At 39.3% G+C, this 20,512-nt stretch overlaps 1 protein-coding gene across 1 annotated transcript in view; it reads left to right on the top strand.

Moving 5' to 3' along the window:
- LOC124606603 (solute carrier family 22 member 7-like) overlaps positions 1 to 20,512 on the top strand; it is a 94,435-nt gene that overhangs the window by 61,215 nt on the left and 12,708 nt on the right. The window contains exon 6 of the mRNA XM_047138588.1: positions 1,628 to 1,849. Coding sequence (XP_046994544.1) covers positions 1,628 to 1,849 — 222 coding nt within the window. The remainder of the gene's footprint in view (positions 1 to 1,627; positions 1,850 to 20,512) is intronic.

Genomic DNA, 20,512 nt, shown 5'->3' on the forward strand with positions numbered 1-20,512 from the left:
TTTGTTAAATAATTCCTATTATACCTTAGTGGGTTACTTAGACAACATAGAACAATCGTTTGTAAAAATGTAACACATATTTATAATACAAAAGCCACTTTATTCTACAATATACTTGCTACAATACACATTCTTACTGGAAAATCTTACATGCAGATCTTCTTCCTCATAGTGAGGGGACAACCAACTGGTTTTAACAACCGATTGTCCAGTCTACTTTTCTTGTTCAGTCGTTTTTTTTCAGTCAAATGAAACAACCAATAATTGAATGTAGTCTCTGCGACCTTGTAAGCTGTATCAGTGTTTTCACTCTGAGTTGTTTTGCTTAATGTGAGACAGCCGACTGGTAAGTCTCTGATGGTTACATCAGCCATATTAATGTTTTCACTCTGTCTCTGGGTTTGAGAGATTTCATGTGCATACTCTTTCAGTCTTTTCGGTTATACATGAATCACAACTAGTTTTGCCAACTTCTTTAGAGAAAAATAATGTAATTTATGTCGAGGAAAGCTGAATAAAAAGTGTATTTCTTAAAATGAAGCATTTTTAAAATTTATGTATTCATTTACTTAAATATGCATCTTTCGTCCTTCTGGTATTAAATATGGATGTTTAGTTGGTTTTAATTGGTTAATGACTGGTGGTACAAGATAAATTTATATTGAACTAAATGAACAATCACTTTTTTATTTAAATTTACTGAAACTCTATTTCCTATTTTGGTACATGCTGAGGTGACATGAACATAAAACATACAATGTCAATTGTTGGAAGCTTTTTTTGCGAGAAATATTCGTTAATTTTCTTTGTATTTCTTTAATTAATATAGATTGAGATTATGAATCATCTTTGCAGAGACTTTAAATCTCATTGAGTTTGCCTTGAGGATCATTTTCTAATCAGTCATAAGGTTTATTCCATCCTCACACCACTAAGCATTTCGGAATTCTGATCCAAACACAGAGTTCACTATTAAGAAAATGCCTCATCATAAAGTGGATGAAGAGCCAAACTAATAGTTAGTCAATGCGCTCAATAAAAATCAGATATCGGAATGACGACAACAGTGACAAGTGATAACAGAGTGGAGTGAACAATAAGGGTTAAATAGTGGCATAACAATGGAATGTTCACACTCAAAATGGAATGCATTGTTTTCCAACAACCAACTGAATCGATTCCTTTGATTCAGTTGTTCCCATCACTACTTCCTCATCTGAATACACATTTTATTACTCAGGAATATCTACTCAGTTTTTCAGAGTTACAGAGATTCAAAGATTGAAGTGCATAGGACTAAAGAAAATTGTAAGGTGGTGTGGAATCTGTGTGTGTGTGTGTGTCATAATGGAACATTCGTTTTCCTATTAAGCTTAATTTGTTTCGAGAATGAACATACTGAAATACTAAAGAACAACGTGCACAATCGATAAATTATTGTTAAGCTCGAAATGTAACCGTTTAAATGTCCGAATGTGTAAGTAAAGTTTTCATTGTGTGTTTTCTTTGTATTAACCTGACAGCTCTAATATTGTAGTAAAACTGATCAGTGGACAAATGTTCCACTACTACAACTACTAGGACTACTACCACTACTTACAGGAGACTTGTACTTTTTTTGTGACAGTTGGTTCCCCGAGTCTCCACGCTGGCTGGCGTGCAGGGGTCGCGACCAGGAGGCGCTGGCCGTTGTGCGTCGCATAGCAGCCACCAACGGCTGCACGGTGCCTCCGTTCGCCTTGCAGGTGATCCAGACTGTGGGCGAGAGCAAGACAGACAGGAGGGGCTTCCTCAGCATCTTCTCCAGCTGGAGTGTCTTCAGGAACACAGTAATCCTCATTGTTGCCAGGTGACTTACCAAACAATTTTCTAACTCGTCTTTGTTCTACTAGAACCTAGCAGCTTATGGGTGGTGTCACGAAACTTGTGAAACCTTCCTAATTTCCTTGAAGTCTGTTCAGTGCCAAAAATGACCAAAAATATGTTTTGTTACCAGGTGACAACTTCTAACTACAGTGCTGCATGTCTGATGTTTTCTCCAGTACTGTGGCGGTCGTGGAGTTGTAAGAAGGCTGTTTAGGGTTTTATGTTGGTAACGCCATGTAGCGCTCTATATGAAAACCACTGACTATGCTGTGTGCAGCCTGTGGCTGGTTTGCATTGTTGGAATTTGCTATTGTAGCGTTGGGCAGTTGGCTGTTAACAGCGCGTAGCGTTGCGCAGTTGCAGGTGAGCTGTTGCCGACCGATCGATTGACAGTTCTTCCCTGTTCACTAATTGTTTCACTGTCTACACCACTATTTACTACCTGGTCCATTTTCCTATGCACAGTTACCAAATTACCATTCTGAATATTTGTTAATTCATTACACGGTGGCGCTAACACACTACTCTCGTCTTCACTGTCATTTCTTAATTTACTTTGGAGCCTAGTGTTACGTTTTTCACACGCCATAATTATCACGTATTTCACACGATAACAAGAAAAGCACAATTTGAAGAGCAAAAACAAGAAAACACATCAGCATAGCACTGAAAATAATATCTCGTTAATCGCAAGCGCAGCTGCGAAATACTTGGTGCAAATCTACATGCAAGCCACAACTGTTTTACTGTACAACAATGAAAAACTACAACTACAAAGGAAATTCTCTCTATAATTACACAAACTACAAGAAAAAATCAGAAGATTCCAGTGAGGTATCCTCGGCTAAGGGTTGACATATGAAACGTCCCCTTAGAAAAATTATAAATGACTGTGCTTAAACTGACACACAATATTTTTAGCGCAACGCAATCTGACTTTCAAAAATCCCTACAAAAGAATGGCCCTGACTAACAATAACCTATACCTTTCATGAATGACTTACCTCACAAAAATCTTCGATACTCAAACTACTACAATACAGCGTGCACCAATACTGCCAGCTGGCTATAAGATTCTAACTACTGATAGACATAGTTAGCAAATGAAAGATTTTGATAGAGAACAAACAATGTATTTAGCTTAATAGTGTTCAAAAGTCATGATATATACATATCAGTTCATGACATCCAGTCTTACAAATTTACTCTCTCTGATGGACACACGTCCAGATCATCCACTCTCAAAACTCCATCTCACTTCCCACATCCACCACTGCTGGCGTCTCACCTCCAACTGCGCAACGCTACGCGCTGTTAACAGCCAACTGCCCAACACTAGAATATCAAATTCCAACAATACAAACCAGCCACAGGCTGCACACAGCACAGTCAGTGATTTTCATACAGAGCGCTACATGGCGTTACCAACATAAAAACCTAAACAGCCTACTTACAGAGTTACCAATGCACAAGCAATCTGTGCTTTATTTATTGACTGATGCCTCCATACAGCAATACAGTCAGCAATGCCATGGTGTGGCCACTGTCACATAGGGAGTGTGTGAAGGTGGAGCGCAGAAGCAGCACAACAGCAGCTGACAGCGCTGTATGTGATGTGTCAGCTTATAACGTATCTATACTTTACTGTGCATGTAAGGTTTCTATCGTGTGCACCCATTCGTCTAATACAGGGTGCCTAGGAAGCTGTTTTCTCGAATACCTAGACATCAACTCAAGCAAATCTTATTAATGGAGTTTACTACAGTAAATTAAATTGACAGTACTTAACTTTGCCTTTGTCACAAAGACGTGTCGCAACCAATTGGCGACCCGTATATATATCGAAGGACATTGATTATTTGCAACTCCCATGCAAGCAATTTGTGTAGATCACAAGTCACGGCTAATAGTTTGGATCACGGCCCGTCTTCTAGTGAGTCTGTGGCTATGCAGAGTGGCGCTTATACTCTCTTCATATAGGGGCTGCTCCTGTCACTGTGTCATCCTAGTGAGCGTGCTAAGGCTGATGTCGTCTCACAGTCCTCTCTGCTGTATCATTCTAGACCGACCTGCTGGTGCTTGATGTTACACCCGATCAGTTTTAATTCTGACATATGCAAATAAGATTCCACTGTTGGGAGAAACGAGGTATCGAATCCGATGAGCAATGCTTAGCGATAGAGTACAGACAGGTACAATCTGATTGCTATTGCAAGAGTGTTTATTACTATGTAAACAATGATCGAAATGTAAAAAAATGGTAATAAATTAAAATATCTTTGTAGTTAGCCATAATTTTAAATGCTTTAATATGGTTTGAATGAATTTAAATTGCAGAATAAAACGGTCGCCAGCTCCAAAAATGAGCAAAATTTTACTAAATGACTGTAACGTCATTGAAATCACCTGAATATTGTGCATCAAAGACAAAACAGCAACTTGACAAAATCCACCCTTAGATATGGTTAAGTCTTTTCACATCATGAAAACCCATAATCCAGTATAGATACAAATATAGAAAATAAAAGACAACAACTGACACTTGAACATCACTTCTTAAGATCTTTATTCTCCAAACACGCATAATAACCAAAATTATCCATACACACTTATGTTTGTGCCTGTCTAGGCCCTACTTCATCGTCCTGATTACTTCTCTCCTTCAGATTGCCCCAATCTTCACATGGATAGTATCTCTTTATATTTTCAATTTGTTCCTTGCCATGAACTCCATCGGTTTGAGCATATTCCAACTCCACAGTATTGGGGTGTTCGATCTTGATAATTCTATATGGTCATTCATACACGTGGTTAAATTTATGTAATTCAGAATCTATCTTTTTTGATTTAGCATGCACTTTCATGTACACTAGGTCTCCTACCCTGAAGGTCACAGGTTTCACCAATTTATCATGTCTTTCCTGTCTCCTTTTCACCTTCTCCCTCATGGTTCATTTCTACTAGTTCAAATTTCCTTTCCCAAGTTAGGTTATCTCCTTGTGGATATTCCACCAACTCACGAAAAACAGTCAAAAAAGATTTCGCATGGTGCAAATCCTGTCAAATCATGCATTAGGTGGTTCCAAATACACTCGAGTTCTTCAAGGTATTCCTTCCAAGTACTGTGTTTCTTGTGACAATAGGTCAGAGACAAACGATTTAACTCCATCATCCATTTGGCCTGGTTCGAGGCCAGTTTGTATCTATAGATGGCGATCTGTTCTATTTGATACCTATTCATCATTTCCCTCTGCTTCTTGGATCAGAATTGGGATCCATTATGACTTAGGATCCGTTTGAGTGTACATACATAGCTAAAGTAATCTTTTATCAAACTTATAACTGATGACCTTGCTGGTTGCTTTCTTTAATGGAGAAAACTTCACAAATTTAGATACTAATTCTTCTGCAACTAGAATTTGGGTGTAATTTCTTTTTGCCACAGGCAATGTACTGAACAGGTCCAATGCCACGATGTCGCTAATAGGTTCTGGTATGACTGGATGCAAGTAACCTATATGTTGAACAGTGGTAGTTTTAGTTTTCTGACAGGTGTCACAAGCGCTCAGCAACTTCCGTAGCCCTATATGCCTTCCCATTTTGTTGAAGATGCTGTCCATTTTCAGTTTCTCAAGGCATTTCTTAGGTCCATAATTGGCATTGCTGTGATGTGTGTACCAGATTAACTTGTCTATTATATGCTCTGGTATACATAGTCTCCAGCTCTCTTCATCCTATCTCTTCCCCTTGTATTCCCTGGTGGATATAACAGTATGTCCTATTCTTTTCTTTACCAGCACATCTATACTTATTCTTGATTAATTTTAGTTCTTTCGGCCTGTTTCTGCTCTCTACGTATGTTCCTCAAGAACCTCTTCACAAATCTTAATCCTGTCCTCCCTTTATTAAATTTACCTGAACTTCTCCGCCTTCTGGTTCACTCACACCTGGTCCCCAAGAATCGAGTGGCTGCCTTGGTAATGCATTAGGTATGGTACATGATTTACCAGGCTTGTATATCACTTTGCGGTCATGATCTTGCAATGCAAGCTTATCAAGCGGCTGTGTTTCAGTTTACTTGTGATTAAGAACGTTAGGGCTTTGTGGTCCGTGACCACCTTTACATATCGTTCTGCTAGATAATAACGAAATCGCGTAAAACACCACACAATAGAGAGTGCCGCTTCCTCCATAATGCTGTATCTCCTTTCCCATGCATTCAAGCTTCTGCTACCAAAGGCATAACCTCGGTCTCTCCTTCTTTCTCGATCTGGTTTAAATGTAGTCCATAATCTGAGCTATCCACTACCAAATGAAAGTCTCTAGAGTAATCAGTATGGCATAATATATCTGCATTACACAACGCTTCTTTAATCCTTTCAAATTCTTCTTGACATTCATCATTCCAGTGCCAGGTCATTTTGGCTTTAGTAAGTGTTCTCAATTTGGGAGCAGCGAGTACAGGTTCTTTCAGGAATTTTCGATAGAACTCACAGACGCCGAAGAATCCTCTCAGTTGCCTTTTGTTACGAACAACTGAAAATTGCCTAATTGTCTCGAATTTACTTGGGTAAAGGTAAATACCCTCTTCCGTAATTCTGAAGCCAAGAATTTTATCTGGGATTTACCGAATCCTGACTTATCGAAGTATGCTGTTATCCCAGCTTTCCCTCAAGTGTCTCTAAATGTTCTTCCCATGTCTCAGTAGCATTTAATATATCATCTACGTAAACACTAAACTTCTTAAGTAATTCATCATCCAAAATCTTGTCCAATACTCTAATGAATTCCAAGTCCGATACATTAAGCCCAAATGGCTTGAAATGTATACCGCAGAGAAAGCCTGGACAGTGAAGGGGAAGGCATGTTTATAGAGATAAAAAGTGCAATAGTATCGAAGAAAATCGACGAAGATCCGAAATGTGAAATTATTTAGGTGAAGGTGACGGTCAAAGTAGGCTCAAACATGCTAATTGGATATTTCCATAGACACCCTGGCTCAGTAGCTGTTCTGGCAGAAAACCTGAAGGAAAATTTGGAAAATATTTGGAGTAGATTTCCCGACCATGTTATAGTTTCCAGTGGAGATTTTAATTTACTGGATATGGATTAGGAGACTCAAACGTTTATAACGGTTGGCAGGGACAAAGAATCTAGTGAAATTTTTTTAAGTGCATTATCTGAAAACTACCTTGAGCCGTTAACAGAGAGCTGACTCGTGGTGATAACAGATTAGACCTTCTGGTGACAAACAGACCCGAACTATTTGAAACAGTTAACGCAGAACAGGGAAACAGCGATCATAAAGCGGTTTCAGCATAGGTGATTTCAGCTGTAAATAGAAATATTAAAAAAGGTAGGAAGATTTTTCTGTTTAGCAAAAGTGACGAAAAGCAGATTTCAGACTACTTGACGGCTCAACACAAAAGTTTTATCTCAAGTACAGATAGTTTGAGGATCAGTGGACAACGTTCAAACCATCGTACAACATGCATAAGATGAGTATGTGCCAAGCAAGATCGTAAGAGATGGAAAAGAGCCACAATGGTACAACAACCGAATTAAAAAACTACTACAGAAGCAAAGGGAACTTCACTGCAGACATAAACATAGCCAAAGACTCGCAGACAAACAAAAATTATACGAAGTGAAATGTAGTGTGAGGAGGGCTATGCGAGAGGCGTTCAATGAATTCGAAAGTAAAGTTCTATGTATTGACTTGGCAGAAAATCCTAAGAAATTTTGGTCTTAGGTCAAAGCGATAGGTGGATCAAAACAAAATGTCCAGACACTGTTGTTGTTGTTTGGAACCAATGGCTTGTAAAGTTGACAATAAGGAACAATTATCAAATTTGACTGTTAAAACAATATCTAATTAAAAATTCTTTAGACGAATTGCATTCACGGCTGAAGGCCTTATTGACCAGAAATTCAAAGTATTTGTCGGCTGAAGGCCCCAATAGTATTGTTGTTGTTGATGTGGTCTTCAGTCCTGAGACTGGTTTGATGCAGCTCTCCATGCTGCTCTATCCTGTGCAAGGTTCTTCATCTCCCAGTACTTACTGCAACCTACATCCTTCTGAATCTGCTTAGTGTATTCATCTCTTGGTCTCCCTCTACGATTTTACCCTCCAGGGTGCCCTCCAATGCTATATTTGTCATCCCTTTATGCCTCAGAACATGTCTTACCAACAGGTCACTTCTTCTTGTCAAGTTGTGCCACATACTCCTCTTCTCCCCAATTCTATTCAATACCTCCTCATTAGTTATGTGATCTACCCATCTAATCTTCAGCATTCTTCTGTAGTATCACATTTCAAAAGCTTCTATTCTCTTCTTGTCCAATCTATTTATCGTCTATGTTTCACTTCCATACAGGGCTACACTCCATACAAATACTTTCAGAAACGACTTCCTGACGTTTAAATCTATACTCGATGTTAACAAATTTTTCTTCTTCAGAAACGGTTTCCTTGCCATTGCCAGTCTACATTTTATATCCTCTCTACTTCGACCATCGTCAGTTATTTTACTCCCCAAATAGCAAAACTCCTTTACTACTTTAAGTGTCTCAATTCCTTATCTAATTCCCTCAGCATCATCCAACTTAATTCGACTACATTCCATTATCCTTGTTTTGCTTTTGTTGATGTTCATCTTATATCCTCCTTTCAAGACACTGTCCATTCCGTTCAACTGCTCTTCCAAGTCCTTTGCTGTCTCTGACAGAATTACATTGTCATCGGCGAACCTGAAGGTTTTTATTTCTTCTCCATGGATTTTAATACCTACTCCGAATTTTTCTTTTGTTTCCTTTACTGCTTGCTCAATATACAGATTGAATAACATTGGGGAGAGGCTACAACCCTGTCTCACTCCCTTCCCAACCACTGCTTCCCCTCGATTCTTATAACTGCCACCTGGTTTCTGTACAAATTGTAAATAGCCTTTCGCTCCCTGTATTTTATACCTGCCACCTTTAGAATTTGAAAGAGAGTATTCCACTCAACATTGTTAAAAGCTTTCTCTAAATCTACAAATGCTAGAAACATAGGTTTGAATTTCCTTAATCTTTCTTCTCAGATAAGTCATAGCCAGTATTACCTCACGGGTTCCAACATTTCTATGGAATCCAAACTGATCCTCCCCATGGTCGGCTTCTACCATTTTTTCCATTCATCTGTAAAGAATTCGAGTTAGTATTTTGCACCTGTGGCTTATTAAACTGATAGTTCGGTAATTTTCACATCTGTCAACACCTGCTTTCTTTGGGATCGGAATTATTGTATTCTGCTTGCAGTATGAGGGTATTTCGAATGTCTCATACATCTTGCTCACCAGATGGTAGAGTTTTGTCAGGACTGGCTCTCCCAAGGCCGTCAGTAGTTCTAATGGAATGTTGTCTACTCCCAGGGCCTTGTTTCGGCGTAGATCTTTCAGTGCTCTGTCAAACTCTTTACGCAGTATCATATCTTCCATTTCATCTTCATCTACATCCTCTTCCATTTCCATTATATTGTCCTCAAGTACATCGCCGTTGTATAGACTCTATATACTCCTTCCACCTTTCTGGTTTCCCTTCCTTGCTTATAAGTGGGTTTCCATCTGAGCTCTTGATATTCATACAACTGGCTCTCCTTTCTCCAAAGGTCTGTTTAATTTTCCTGTAGGCAGTATCTGTCTTACCCCTAGTGAGATAAGCCTCTACATCCTTACATTTGTCCTCTAGCCATCCCTGCTTAGCCATTTTGCACTTCCTGTCGATCTCATTTATGAGACGTTTATATTCCTTTTTGCTTGCTTCATTTACTGCATTTTCATATTTTCTCCTTTCATCAATTAAATTCAATATTTCTTCTGGTACCCAAGGATTTCTAGTAGCCCTCGTGTTTTGACCTGCTTGATCCTCTGCTGCCTTCACTACTTCATCCCTCAAAGCTACCCATTCTTCCTCTATTGTATTTCTTTCCTCCGTTCTTGTCAATTGTTCTCTAATACTCTGTCTGAAACTGTCTACACCTCTGGTTTAGTCAGTTTATCCAGGTCCCATCTCCTTAAATTCCCACCTTTTTGCAGTTTCTTCACTTTTAATCTACAGTTCATAACGAATAGATTGTGGTCAGAGTCCACATCTGCCCCTGAAAATGTCTTACAATTTAAAACCTGGTTCCTAAATCTCTGTCTTACCATTATATAATCTACGTGATACCTTTTAGTTTCTCCAGGCTTCTTCCATGCATACAACCTTCTTTTATGATCCTTGAACCAAGTATTAGCTATGATTAAGTTATGCTCTGTGCAAAATTCTATCAGACGGCTTCCTCTTTCATTTTTTCCAGACAGTGTGTGACCAAAATTGTGCCGAAACAGAAGATGACAGACTAAAGGTCTAAATACTAAATGTCTTTTTACAAAGCTGTTTCACAGAGGAAGGCTGCACTGTAGTTCCTTCTCTAGATTGTCGCACAGACGACAAAATGGTAGATACTGAAATAGATGACAGATGGATAGAAAAACAATTAAAATCGCTCAAAAGAGGAAAGGCCACTAGACCTGATGGGATACCAGTTCGATTTTACACAGAGTACGTGAAGGAACTTGCGCCCCCCCCCCCCCCTCCTTCTTGCAACGCTGTACCGTAGGTTTCTTGAAGACCACAGTGTTCCAAAAGATTGGAAAAGGGCACAGGTCATCCCGTTTTCAAGAAGGGACATCGAACATATGTGCAGAACTATAGACCTATATCTCTAACGTCGATCACTTGAAGAATTTTAGAACACGAATTATCTTCGATTGTAATGACTTTTCTGGAGACTAGAAATCTACTCTGTAGGAATCAGCATGGGTTTCGAAAAAGGCGATCGTGTGAAACCCAGCTCACCCTATTTGTCCACAAGACTCAGAGGGCCATAGATACGCATTCCCAGGTAGATTGCATGTTTCTTGCCTTCTGCAAGGCGTTTCATACAGTTCCCCACAGTCATTTAATGAACAAAGTAAGAGCATATGGACTATCAGACCAATTGTGAGATTGGATTGAAGAGTTCCTAGATAACAGAAAACAGCATGTCATTCTCAGTGGAAGTAAGTCTTCTGAAGTAAGTGATTTCAGTTGTGCCACAGGGGAGTGTCGTATGACCGTTGCTATTCACAATATATGTTAATGACCTTGTGGGTAACATCAGAAGTTCACTGAGGCTTTTTGCGGATAATGCTGTAGTATACTGAGAGGTTGTAACAATGAAAAATTGTACTGAAATGCTGGAGGATCTGCAGCAAATTGACACATGGTGCAGGGAATGGCAATTGAATGTAAATGTAGGCAAGTGTAATGTGCTGCAAATAAATAGAAAGATCCTTTATCATTTAGCTACAATATAGCAGGTCAGCAACTGGAAGCAGTTAATTCCATAGTTTATATGGGAGTAGGCATTAGGAGTGATTTAAAATGGAATGACCATATAAAATTAATTGTCAGTAAAGCAGATGCCAGGCTGAGATTCATTGGAAGAATCCTAAGGAAATGCAGTCAAAAAACAAAGGAAGTAGGTTACAGTCCACTTGTTTGCCCACTGCTTGAATGCTGCTCACCAGTGTGGGATCCGTTCCAGATAGGGTTGATAGAAGAGATAGAGAAGATCCAGTGGAGAGCAGCGCACTTCATTACAGGATCATTTAGTAACTGCGAAAGCGTTACAGAGATGACAGATAAACTCCAGTTGAAGACTCTGCACGATAGATGCTCAGCAGCTCAATACATGCTTTTGTTGAAGTTTCGAGAACATACCTTCACCGAGGAGTCAAGCAGTATATTGCTCCCTCCTACGTATATCTCGTGAAGAGACCATGAGGATAAAATCAGAGAGATTAGAGCCAACACAGAGGCATACCGACAATCTTTCTTTCCATGAACAATACGAGACTGGAATAGAAGGGAGAACCGATAGAGGATTTAAGGTACCCTCCGCCACACACCGTGAGGAGTCTTTCGGAGTATGGGTGTAGATGTAGATGGCAATACTCTAAAATGATAACTTCTGTCAGCTTACATGAAGGCAGTATACTGACATGACTCAGGTGTCAGAGGTATTTGCCAGTACCCGGAGGGTAAGTCAATGCTACTGAGTATCTTTGCACCCCGAAACCTTTGAATTAATTCTTCTATCGTTTTTGGCTTCTCTTGATCTGGTTCAATGATTTTATTTACTGTACATGCATCCAAAACTATTCTCACCTTTCCATCTTTCTTGTCTACCACAAATAATGGACTATTATATTGGTCTTGGCTCTCTCAATAGCCCCAAGGTCAACAATTCTTTGTATTTCCTCTTCTACTGCTTGGCATTTAGCCGGAGGTATGGAGTATTGTTTTGAAAGGCTTGTGTTCCTTACTTTTCAATTTACATTCTACCCCTTTCATGATTCCTGGCTGCTGAGAGTAAACTTTGCCGTGCTTATGTAAGATCTCTGCTAACCTCTTCCGAATCTCTTCTTCCAAATGTGTCACATCTTCTAGTTTCCTGCCTATAGCATCTTCACTCGGTTGATCCGCTTGTGCTAATCCCTCATAGAATATCAATACTTCCTCATCATCCGGTTGTTCTTCTGTAGGCCCCACCTCATAACGCAAATTCACTTGTCAGAACTCTTGTCTCTCTTATGACTTCTTACTTTCTACCAAGGTCAATTCTCTCCTTTCTCCCTCCCATCCTTTTACACTCACTATGCATTCCTCGAAATTTATGATTTCTTCTACTTCATTTAGCCAGTCAATTCCCAAAATAATTGCCATATTAAGACATGGTAACACCAAAAATGTCGCTTTATATACTTTTCCCTCTACTTCAAACCCAATCAATGCTTATTCCTCAATGGGCTTACTTTTGGCACCTACAGCATTTGCAACTCGGACACCATTTATGTGAAAACTACGTAAGGTGGCGTTAGTATTCAGTATCTGTTCATATAGCTTTCGAGACATAGCACACACTTCACTCCCAGTGTCAACTAAGTCATCAACATCTAGTCCACACATCTTTATCCTGACTACAATTGGACCTCATCAGGAGTGCGGTCTAGTTTTCTGAACTCATTTCCTCCTGATCTTAGGCCTCACTATTTATTCGTCTGCCACCTTCTCTTTCATATTCCCTCGTATTTTCATCTCTTCTGGAAACGCCTTGGAACTGATGTCCATTTCCATGGCCCCTGCTTCCATGATAGTCTTCTTCAGTTGAACGATTGATTATTAAACTGATTCTGTTGGTAATTGTCTTCTCTTTGGCCCTGCTCACCTGCTTGATTATTCTTTTGCTCCAATATCTCCATCAGGGCTCCTCTATCTTTAATCAGACTTCTGGACAAAGTTTCTTACATCCTCTGGCTTAATGTCCTCTTAGTTGCAGAAATCATTATATCAACATTTAAGGGTTGCTCCGAAGTTTCATTTAGTTCCCATAAATGCACAGCAAATTCTTTCAAGGTACCTCTCCAGTTATTGAGAGACTTGCAATGGAGCAGGTTTTCCAGTATTGCACACTGATGGCTCTTTGACCAGTACTTCTTTAGAAATTGTCCTTCAAACTGCTCATAAGTACTGACTTCACTTTTTTCTTCACTCCCCATGTAAAAGCTTCACGTTCCATTCTATCTATTGCAAACTGAATTTTCTCTTTGTCTCGAAAATGTGTTGGAAAAATGTCTCTCAGTCATTTCATAAGAATCTTCTGGTGCAGCGCTCCCTTTGGCTTATATTTTTGTCCCACATGAACTCGTGGATGACGATTATCGCCACTCATTAATGTTATCACTTTACCGTCTACTATAGCTAGTGTTGCATGACCAATTTTCCTGTCAATATCCTCAGTTTTCGTTTCTAATTGTTGGATTTCGCCTTGTAAATGTTGTATGTCCTGTGCAATCCTCCTATTATCTTCTCCCCGATGCACTGTTATTGCATTTTGTATATTTTGAGCTAATTCAGTCTGTTTGTTGCCTAGTCCCTTAATAGCTACTTAACATTGCTGTTGCTTCTGCATTATCTCTTTGATCTTTCCCCCGAATTCTTCTGTAACTTCTTGAACCTCTTCATGGGCTTTCTCGCTTATCTCTTCTCCCATCTTCTTTGCATCTTTTTGGAGCAGGTTTGTCCTCTGCTGGAATCTGCCTTCTCCCTCCTTGCAGTCTTTCATCACCTATTCCTTATAATTCTGTAATTCTCTCTTCAAATTTTCATGCTCTTGTGGTGTCATCTGAATTTCCTCGTTGACAGTGTCAATCTTTTCTTGGGTTTTCCTATTGGTTTCCTCGATTTTCTGATTGGTGGCTCTGATTTCCTAATTAGTGGCTTCAGTCTTTTCTTGGGTCATTTTACTGTGTTCCTTGGTTTCCTGCATTGTGTCCTCCATTTTCCAATTGGTGGCTTCAATCTTGGCATCAGGCTTTTCTAACATTGCCAGTAGCACATCTTGCTGTCTGCCCACTACAATGTTTAGTACAGGTTTAATTGGTCTCTTGAGGTAATTGGTGGAATGAGGTAATGGGATTTCTATTGAGAGTCCACAGTCACTGATTCCTGAATCACATTTATTCTCCTGTCCTATCTCCTTCTTCCCAGCTTCTACTGCCAGAATCTCCTGCTTGATTTCAGTAGACATGTTTGTTTACATATATTACATACAAGCAACACTATAAATTAACCCTTGGGTAACCTAAGACTCTTGAGCACCTGACAATTAAAACAAAATAATGACAGCAGTACTTCAACTAGCTCAAAACAGAAACAATACCTGTTTGCATTGGATATATAAAAACACTTCACCAACTTACCTGAATTAAACAGCAATGGTAATATTCATCACATCACACCAAAGCATCAAAAATCAAATAACACCACCAATTAACATATGAAACCTGTAATCAACAATTAATGCTGCAGTATAAGTCTTAAAATCTATTCCCTTCTCTATTGCTGGTGAAAACATAAAAAATATATGCATACATAGACAAACTACTGCAGAGCCAGAAAATTCCGAAATGGAAGGAAAAATTACTATACAATTCTTGTAGCGTTACAAAATGTGATTATATGCTCTGCAGATGGCCTAATTAAATTATTATTGCGCCAGCAGGTTGTCTTAACTCATTGCACAACGCTAATACTTGCTACGGAATTCGATATTTGTTGCGTGCTGTGTTAACTGGTAGCTGGAGTAACCATTACCACAGTTCCAGTTATATTTTTAAAACCGTTATTTTAACAGTTACAAATAACTTTCAAGTTAGATTTCACTACCGAATACTCCAATGGGGTTACAGTTAAATAATGACACAGGTGGAATCCATCAGTTTAGTTACCAGTATAGCCGCTAGTAGAGCTAAATGTCCTATGAATCGTGCCATAACCTTAGCTAATTAACTGTAGGGAGATTTCACTTGATATTTGAACTATTATTAGTGTTTCATATCATATGTATGTAGGTTATCAGCAGCTATTATAAATATTATCCTCGCAGCCACAGCAGAAAACTCTGAACTTCGCCACAGCACTGTTTGAGTTAACTGTTAACAACATGCATTTTTAAGTATGAAGTAATATGTAAGCTGAATAATGCAGGTTGAATTCAAAGCTTAATTTCTTGTGCTGTTCACTTAATAGAATAAGTGTACGGCCTTGTAATACAATACAAAAATATACATAATGTGACAGATTCGTTTACTCCTGTATGCTATCCAAGTTTTCGTTGAGATTTGGAAAACTGCTCGATTTCTCCATCTACAACATGTGTATGAAAAGGTTGACAGTGTTAAATTTCTGGGATTACATCTCAGTAATTAATTCAGTTGGGAAGGACATACCACAGAATTGCTGAAGCACCTAAACAAGTCTGCATTTGCAGTGAGAATGATGTCACATGTAGGAGACATAAATATAAAAATAAAAAAGCTACATACTTCCATTCTATTATGCCATAAGGGATCATATTCTCGGGTAACTCATCAAACCGAGCAAAAGTTTTTAGCATGTAAAAGTGTGTAATAAAAATCACTTCTGGTATAAATTCAAGAACATCATGTAGAAATCCATTCAAGGAACTTCGTATTCTAACGACTGCTTCCTAATATATTTATTCCTTAATGAAATTTGTTGCAAGTACTTCGAAGCAACAGCTCAATACATAATATCAGTACTAGGAATACAAACAATAATCTACATAAAGACCTAAAATCACTTACCTTGGTCCAAAAAGGGGTCCAATATTCAGGAACACACACTTTCAATAAATTGCTAGCAAGTCAGCAACCAATAAAAACTTGCTTTGAGATAAAGCACCGTTTACAGAGAGTTGAAAGACTTCTTGATAGGCAACTCATTCTGCTCTATAGATGAATATCTCAACAGGGACTGTCAGACCAGCTTAAGTAAAAATTCTGCTATGTTTCAGTTTTGACAACACTTGGTCACAGCAGTCAAGATCAGGTATCTGTATACGATAAATTTATTAAACGTGCATAACTATGTTTTATTCTGGCAGTGTATTAATCCTGTAAACATTAGCAACTCCAGTTTACCGTAATACATTCATGTATTTTGACAATCTCCTGACAAGTGATGAGGATAATAAGTATTATATTCAAATATTTTATGTTATACTTTCTCCTCTGCGATGGCCAGCGGCTATTTCCATAGCAGTATGAAAGTATTTGTTCATTCCAGTAACTATCCTCTCTGGAAATATCACCGGGTTCTATGACCTTCAACTGGAGTCGGGAACGCAGTTACTAACTTCCACGTTACCTGTACTGGTAGCCGTTAACTTCCAGAAAACGAGAACTGTGAGTGAATAACAATAACTACCGGAGATAAATACTGACCTCATAGTTATTTCCATAGTCGCTCTAATTCCTTATGGTAACTGTATTTGTACTACCTGCCCAAAACTAAATTGGCAAATATGGCGGTGGCTCAAGGGAACGACCGTACATGTCAATGCGTGTACTGCAGCACTGTTAGCCACAACTCTTACATTAACTTCGTTTTACTGTTTGTGCTGAAAGTAGCGATGGCGCACGAAATAGTACACAGTTCTATCAACAGTCTCACAATTATTTCCATGACCTAGAGAACGCCCTCAAAATGGTCTTATCCCTCTCCTTCGATGAGTTGACGCGCGAGTGTAGTAAGATCTTCGGGTCAACAGATGGTGCGAGGCACTATTGGCAGTTATTGAAATACCTGCCAGTATCAGGTGAGCGGTTATCGCAGTAACCGTTACTTCTCAGTAATCGGTTATTTCTATCAGTTAAGTTATTTTTTGCCACCTCTAGTCGCTGCCGCTGCTGTCAATGCCATTGGCTCGTTATAAGCGGCGACTTGGCTGAAGCGTCGCTGGCTGCCCGCCGCCCAGTGTAATCTGTATAGACGTTGTCGTCGAAGTTCGCTGATCGTTGGCCAGGTGGCACTGCGGTCAGGATACTTCGTAGTTTCTCCACGAGATGTCAGCTTCGGAGGCGTGTTGGTCGCTGCTCGATGTAGCATGTCTACGCCGTCGAAACTCTCACGCGGCTGGAACTGGTGCTGTGTCGAATTACTTCCTGACTGACGTTCTTTGACGCGGCTGCTGGGCTCCGTGCCGTCACTCAACAATAACGTTAGCCACTCGCATTATTGCCTACATTAATTTTCGCGATTTTAAAACGGTTTACAGCCGGTTTCGTACGTAAAGACTCAGCACAAAACTTCTTTGACACGCTTGTAATGAATATGCGATCAGTTACGTCGCGATAATGTCTACCCGTGTCTCTCGTTAATATTAACCTCGCACTGTCCCTGTCGTCCGATACTGCCAATTGCTTTTAATTATTAGGTGTTAGATCGTTCTATTATCCTGCAATTACGTCGTAATACAGTCTCCGAAGTTTTTTACGCATTTTCACAATGAAAACCATAACAAAGTACCGTTTATCGACAAAGGGTTTTTCACGAAATTTCTCAATTGTTCATACATACATAAACTAATGAGAAGTTTTCGTTACCATTTAAACTTTTGCTGATTTTCTTAATACTGCCAATGTTCTTTCGCGATAAGCACACTTGAACCAAGTACTGTTATTCTCCTCCTCTTATCACTTGTCCGAAAAATGCACACTATCCTTTCATAGAACGCCACAATGAAACACTCCCTTTTTGAACTCAGCGTTATTGACTTGTGGATAACAGCATAGCAGTTTAGAACAGTTTGACCGTGTGCAACTGATAAAGGCTGATCCGTTAATATTTGGACGGAGAGTTGTTTCGTATCAAATCCAACAAAGTCAATTTGAATGTCAGGTAGCAATAATCGGTACATACTTGGTTGTTATGGTTCTATATATATTGTCTAAACAGCACGAATGAGGCAGTTTCTCCCTTCATCTGACAAAATAATAAAGGTTAACTCATCAAAGGTCGCCTATTAATATCGTCACACACCAATATCCTTCATGTAGCACCAACTGCACAATCTTCACTGCAGTCCAAATCGTTGGTTTCCGGCGCGGTTATCGCGTAATCGCGGTACGCAAATGAACACTTAAACATACCAACAAGTCATTCAGTTAATGTCATTTCCGTATTTGCTGGAGGTCACGCCCACGGCGCTGGGTGACACAGAGAGCCGTTAAACAATGATAAATGCGGTCAGCCGTCTTGCCGAAATCCGCCCTGCTCGTTTAGTAGTCAACAACTTACTTTTTCGGGGTCTCAACACTGCCTACTTTCTGGCGCACTCGGCTCTCGACTATCGATAGTACCTACTGTGAGCTGTGTGAGGCAAAGATATATTGTTCTCCATATGTAAGGGGCGGTTGGCTCCTTAAATGTTGCGCAATTCACGAGAATGCTGTCTGCCTGAAAATATGCTTAGTGTTAAAAACTGTTTATTATTCTTTACTTTTTGCTCTACTGCTGACGGTTTATCAAATAGATGCAGTAAAAACTTTCATTCATCGCAACACCATACCTGTTTTTCACTAGCAGTGTTATTTTGACGTGTGCATAAAATATCACTTACAAAATACAACATAAAATTCTATAACTACTTTCACTACATAAAATCCACCATATTATTATCATAGAAACTGTATTTCAATTAAAATCACCTTTAATTTCAACTGATTGTCTGCATTAGTAGAGCAATACTATACGAGCAATTGTCGGTACTACTATATTTTGATGCAATAATGACTCGGCTGAAAATAAACAGTAAATTTAATTACATCTGGCTTTTTTTGACTATTTTTTGCATTTATAACTTTCTTGTAATCGTGGTGAAGTGATAGAAAAAACCCTGCTAATGATTAATGACTAGTGTCAATTAAGTTTCTCTCGACAAGTTCATTCTTTGACTAAACGAAGTATAATGTTCCAAGAAGTTACTAAGATGCTAGCATGCCAATTGCACAGCTACGAAACAGTGCAGGATCTCACTTCGCTATGCGTTGCCTGTGGTGCAAAGTAGTGCTTATTATGAGTTCCATGATCGACAACAGGCTCTTTTTGATTAGTGTGCAGCTTGAATAAATCTGGCCCACACAATATTCTTCATTGCTTCGAAAATCTTCTTGTGACCATGTACTGTGCCCACATACTTGCTCGACCACTTACAATTTGCCTGGCCACATATCACAACATTTTCGACGCAAAACACTCTGGCGTTTGCACTTCAACAAATACGTCCGTTCCTCCAGACAGATGCTTCGCAACTACTTCTCTGCCTTCACCACTGCGCACTCTTGCCAACGACGATATTGTTACTGTGCTTTACACAATAGAAGCTTCCCTGACATGGTCAGCGTATTTACTACAATGATTTGACACGAATAATTCTTACTTATCCTATCAACAAAAAATAAAATTTTCATAAACACTAATAAATGAGAAAATTCATTAATACATGTATTTACAAAAATGGTTATGCAATCGAGAAATCAAGGTAGCTGAAATGTACGTGAGGTAGTGGGTTGTAGTGTTGCAAGCTCTCGTAAGAGAGCGCGTCAGATGAGCTGGCATGCATCACCAGCAGGTCACGGTGACTGACAGAAAGTGTGCAGGCGCTCAACGTCTGTTTTAATGTCCACTAGTGATCTGTCATGACGTCATTTTCCTGCCAGGATTCCGTGCTCAGGGCGTCCAATCATCTGTGGTTGCAGAGTTGCAGCATCACCTGTATCGCCATCTATGGGGCCATTGTTATCTGCAGAAGGAAAACACCTATCATTCTCCTATCTCCTTTACACCAGTCTATTTCTCGATCTTAGTGCATACACTGAAGTATGTGTAAAACGCATGGGAGCGGCTTGCTCACCTTGTCACGTGACTTTTCCCTTCTTACTCCCCCCCACCAGTTAGAGACCAACACCTGTACAGATGCTTTACAACAGCATCATTTTCAAATCTACTTGAAAATGGTCTGGATGCAAAGGCTACATTCGGTCATGAATGTATATATTAGGAAATAGAACGGCGTTAAATTAATAGAACTGATAACAACATTATTGTAGCTACTAAGAACATCAGATCATGAGGGTTTGTTTGGAAAGAAGCTTCGGACTAGCCATCTATCTGTCATACACTTTACATGGATCTGATATCAAGGGTACCTAAAAC

This window comes from Schistocerca americana, chromosome 3, assembly GCF_021461395.2.
Source record: "Schistocerca americana isolate TAMUIC-IGC-003095 chromosome 3, iqSchAmer2.1, whole genome shotgun sequence".
Lineage (NCBI taxonomy): Eukaryota > Metazoa > Arthropoda > Insecta > Orthoptera > Acrididae > Schistocerca > Schistocerca americana.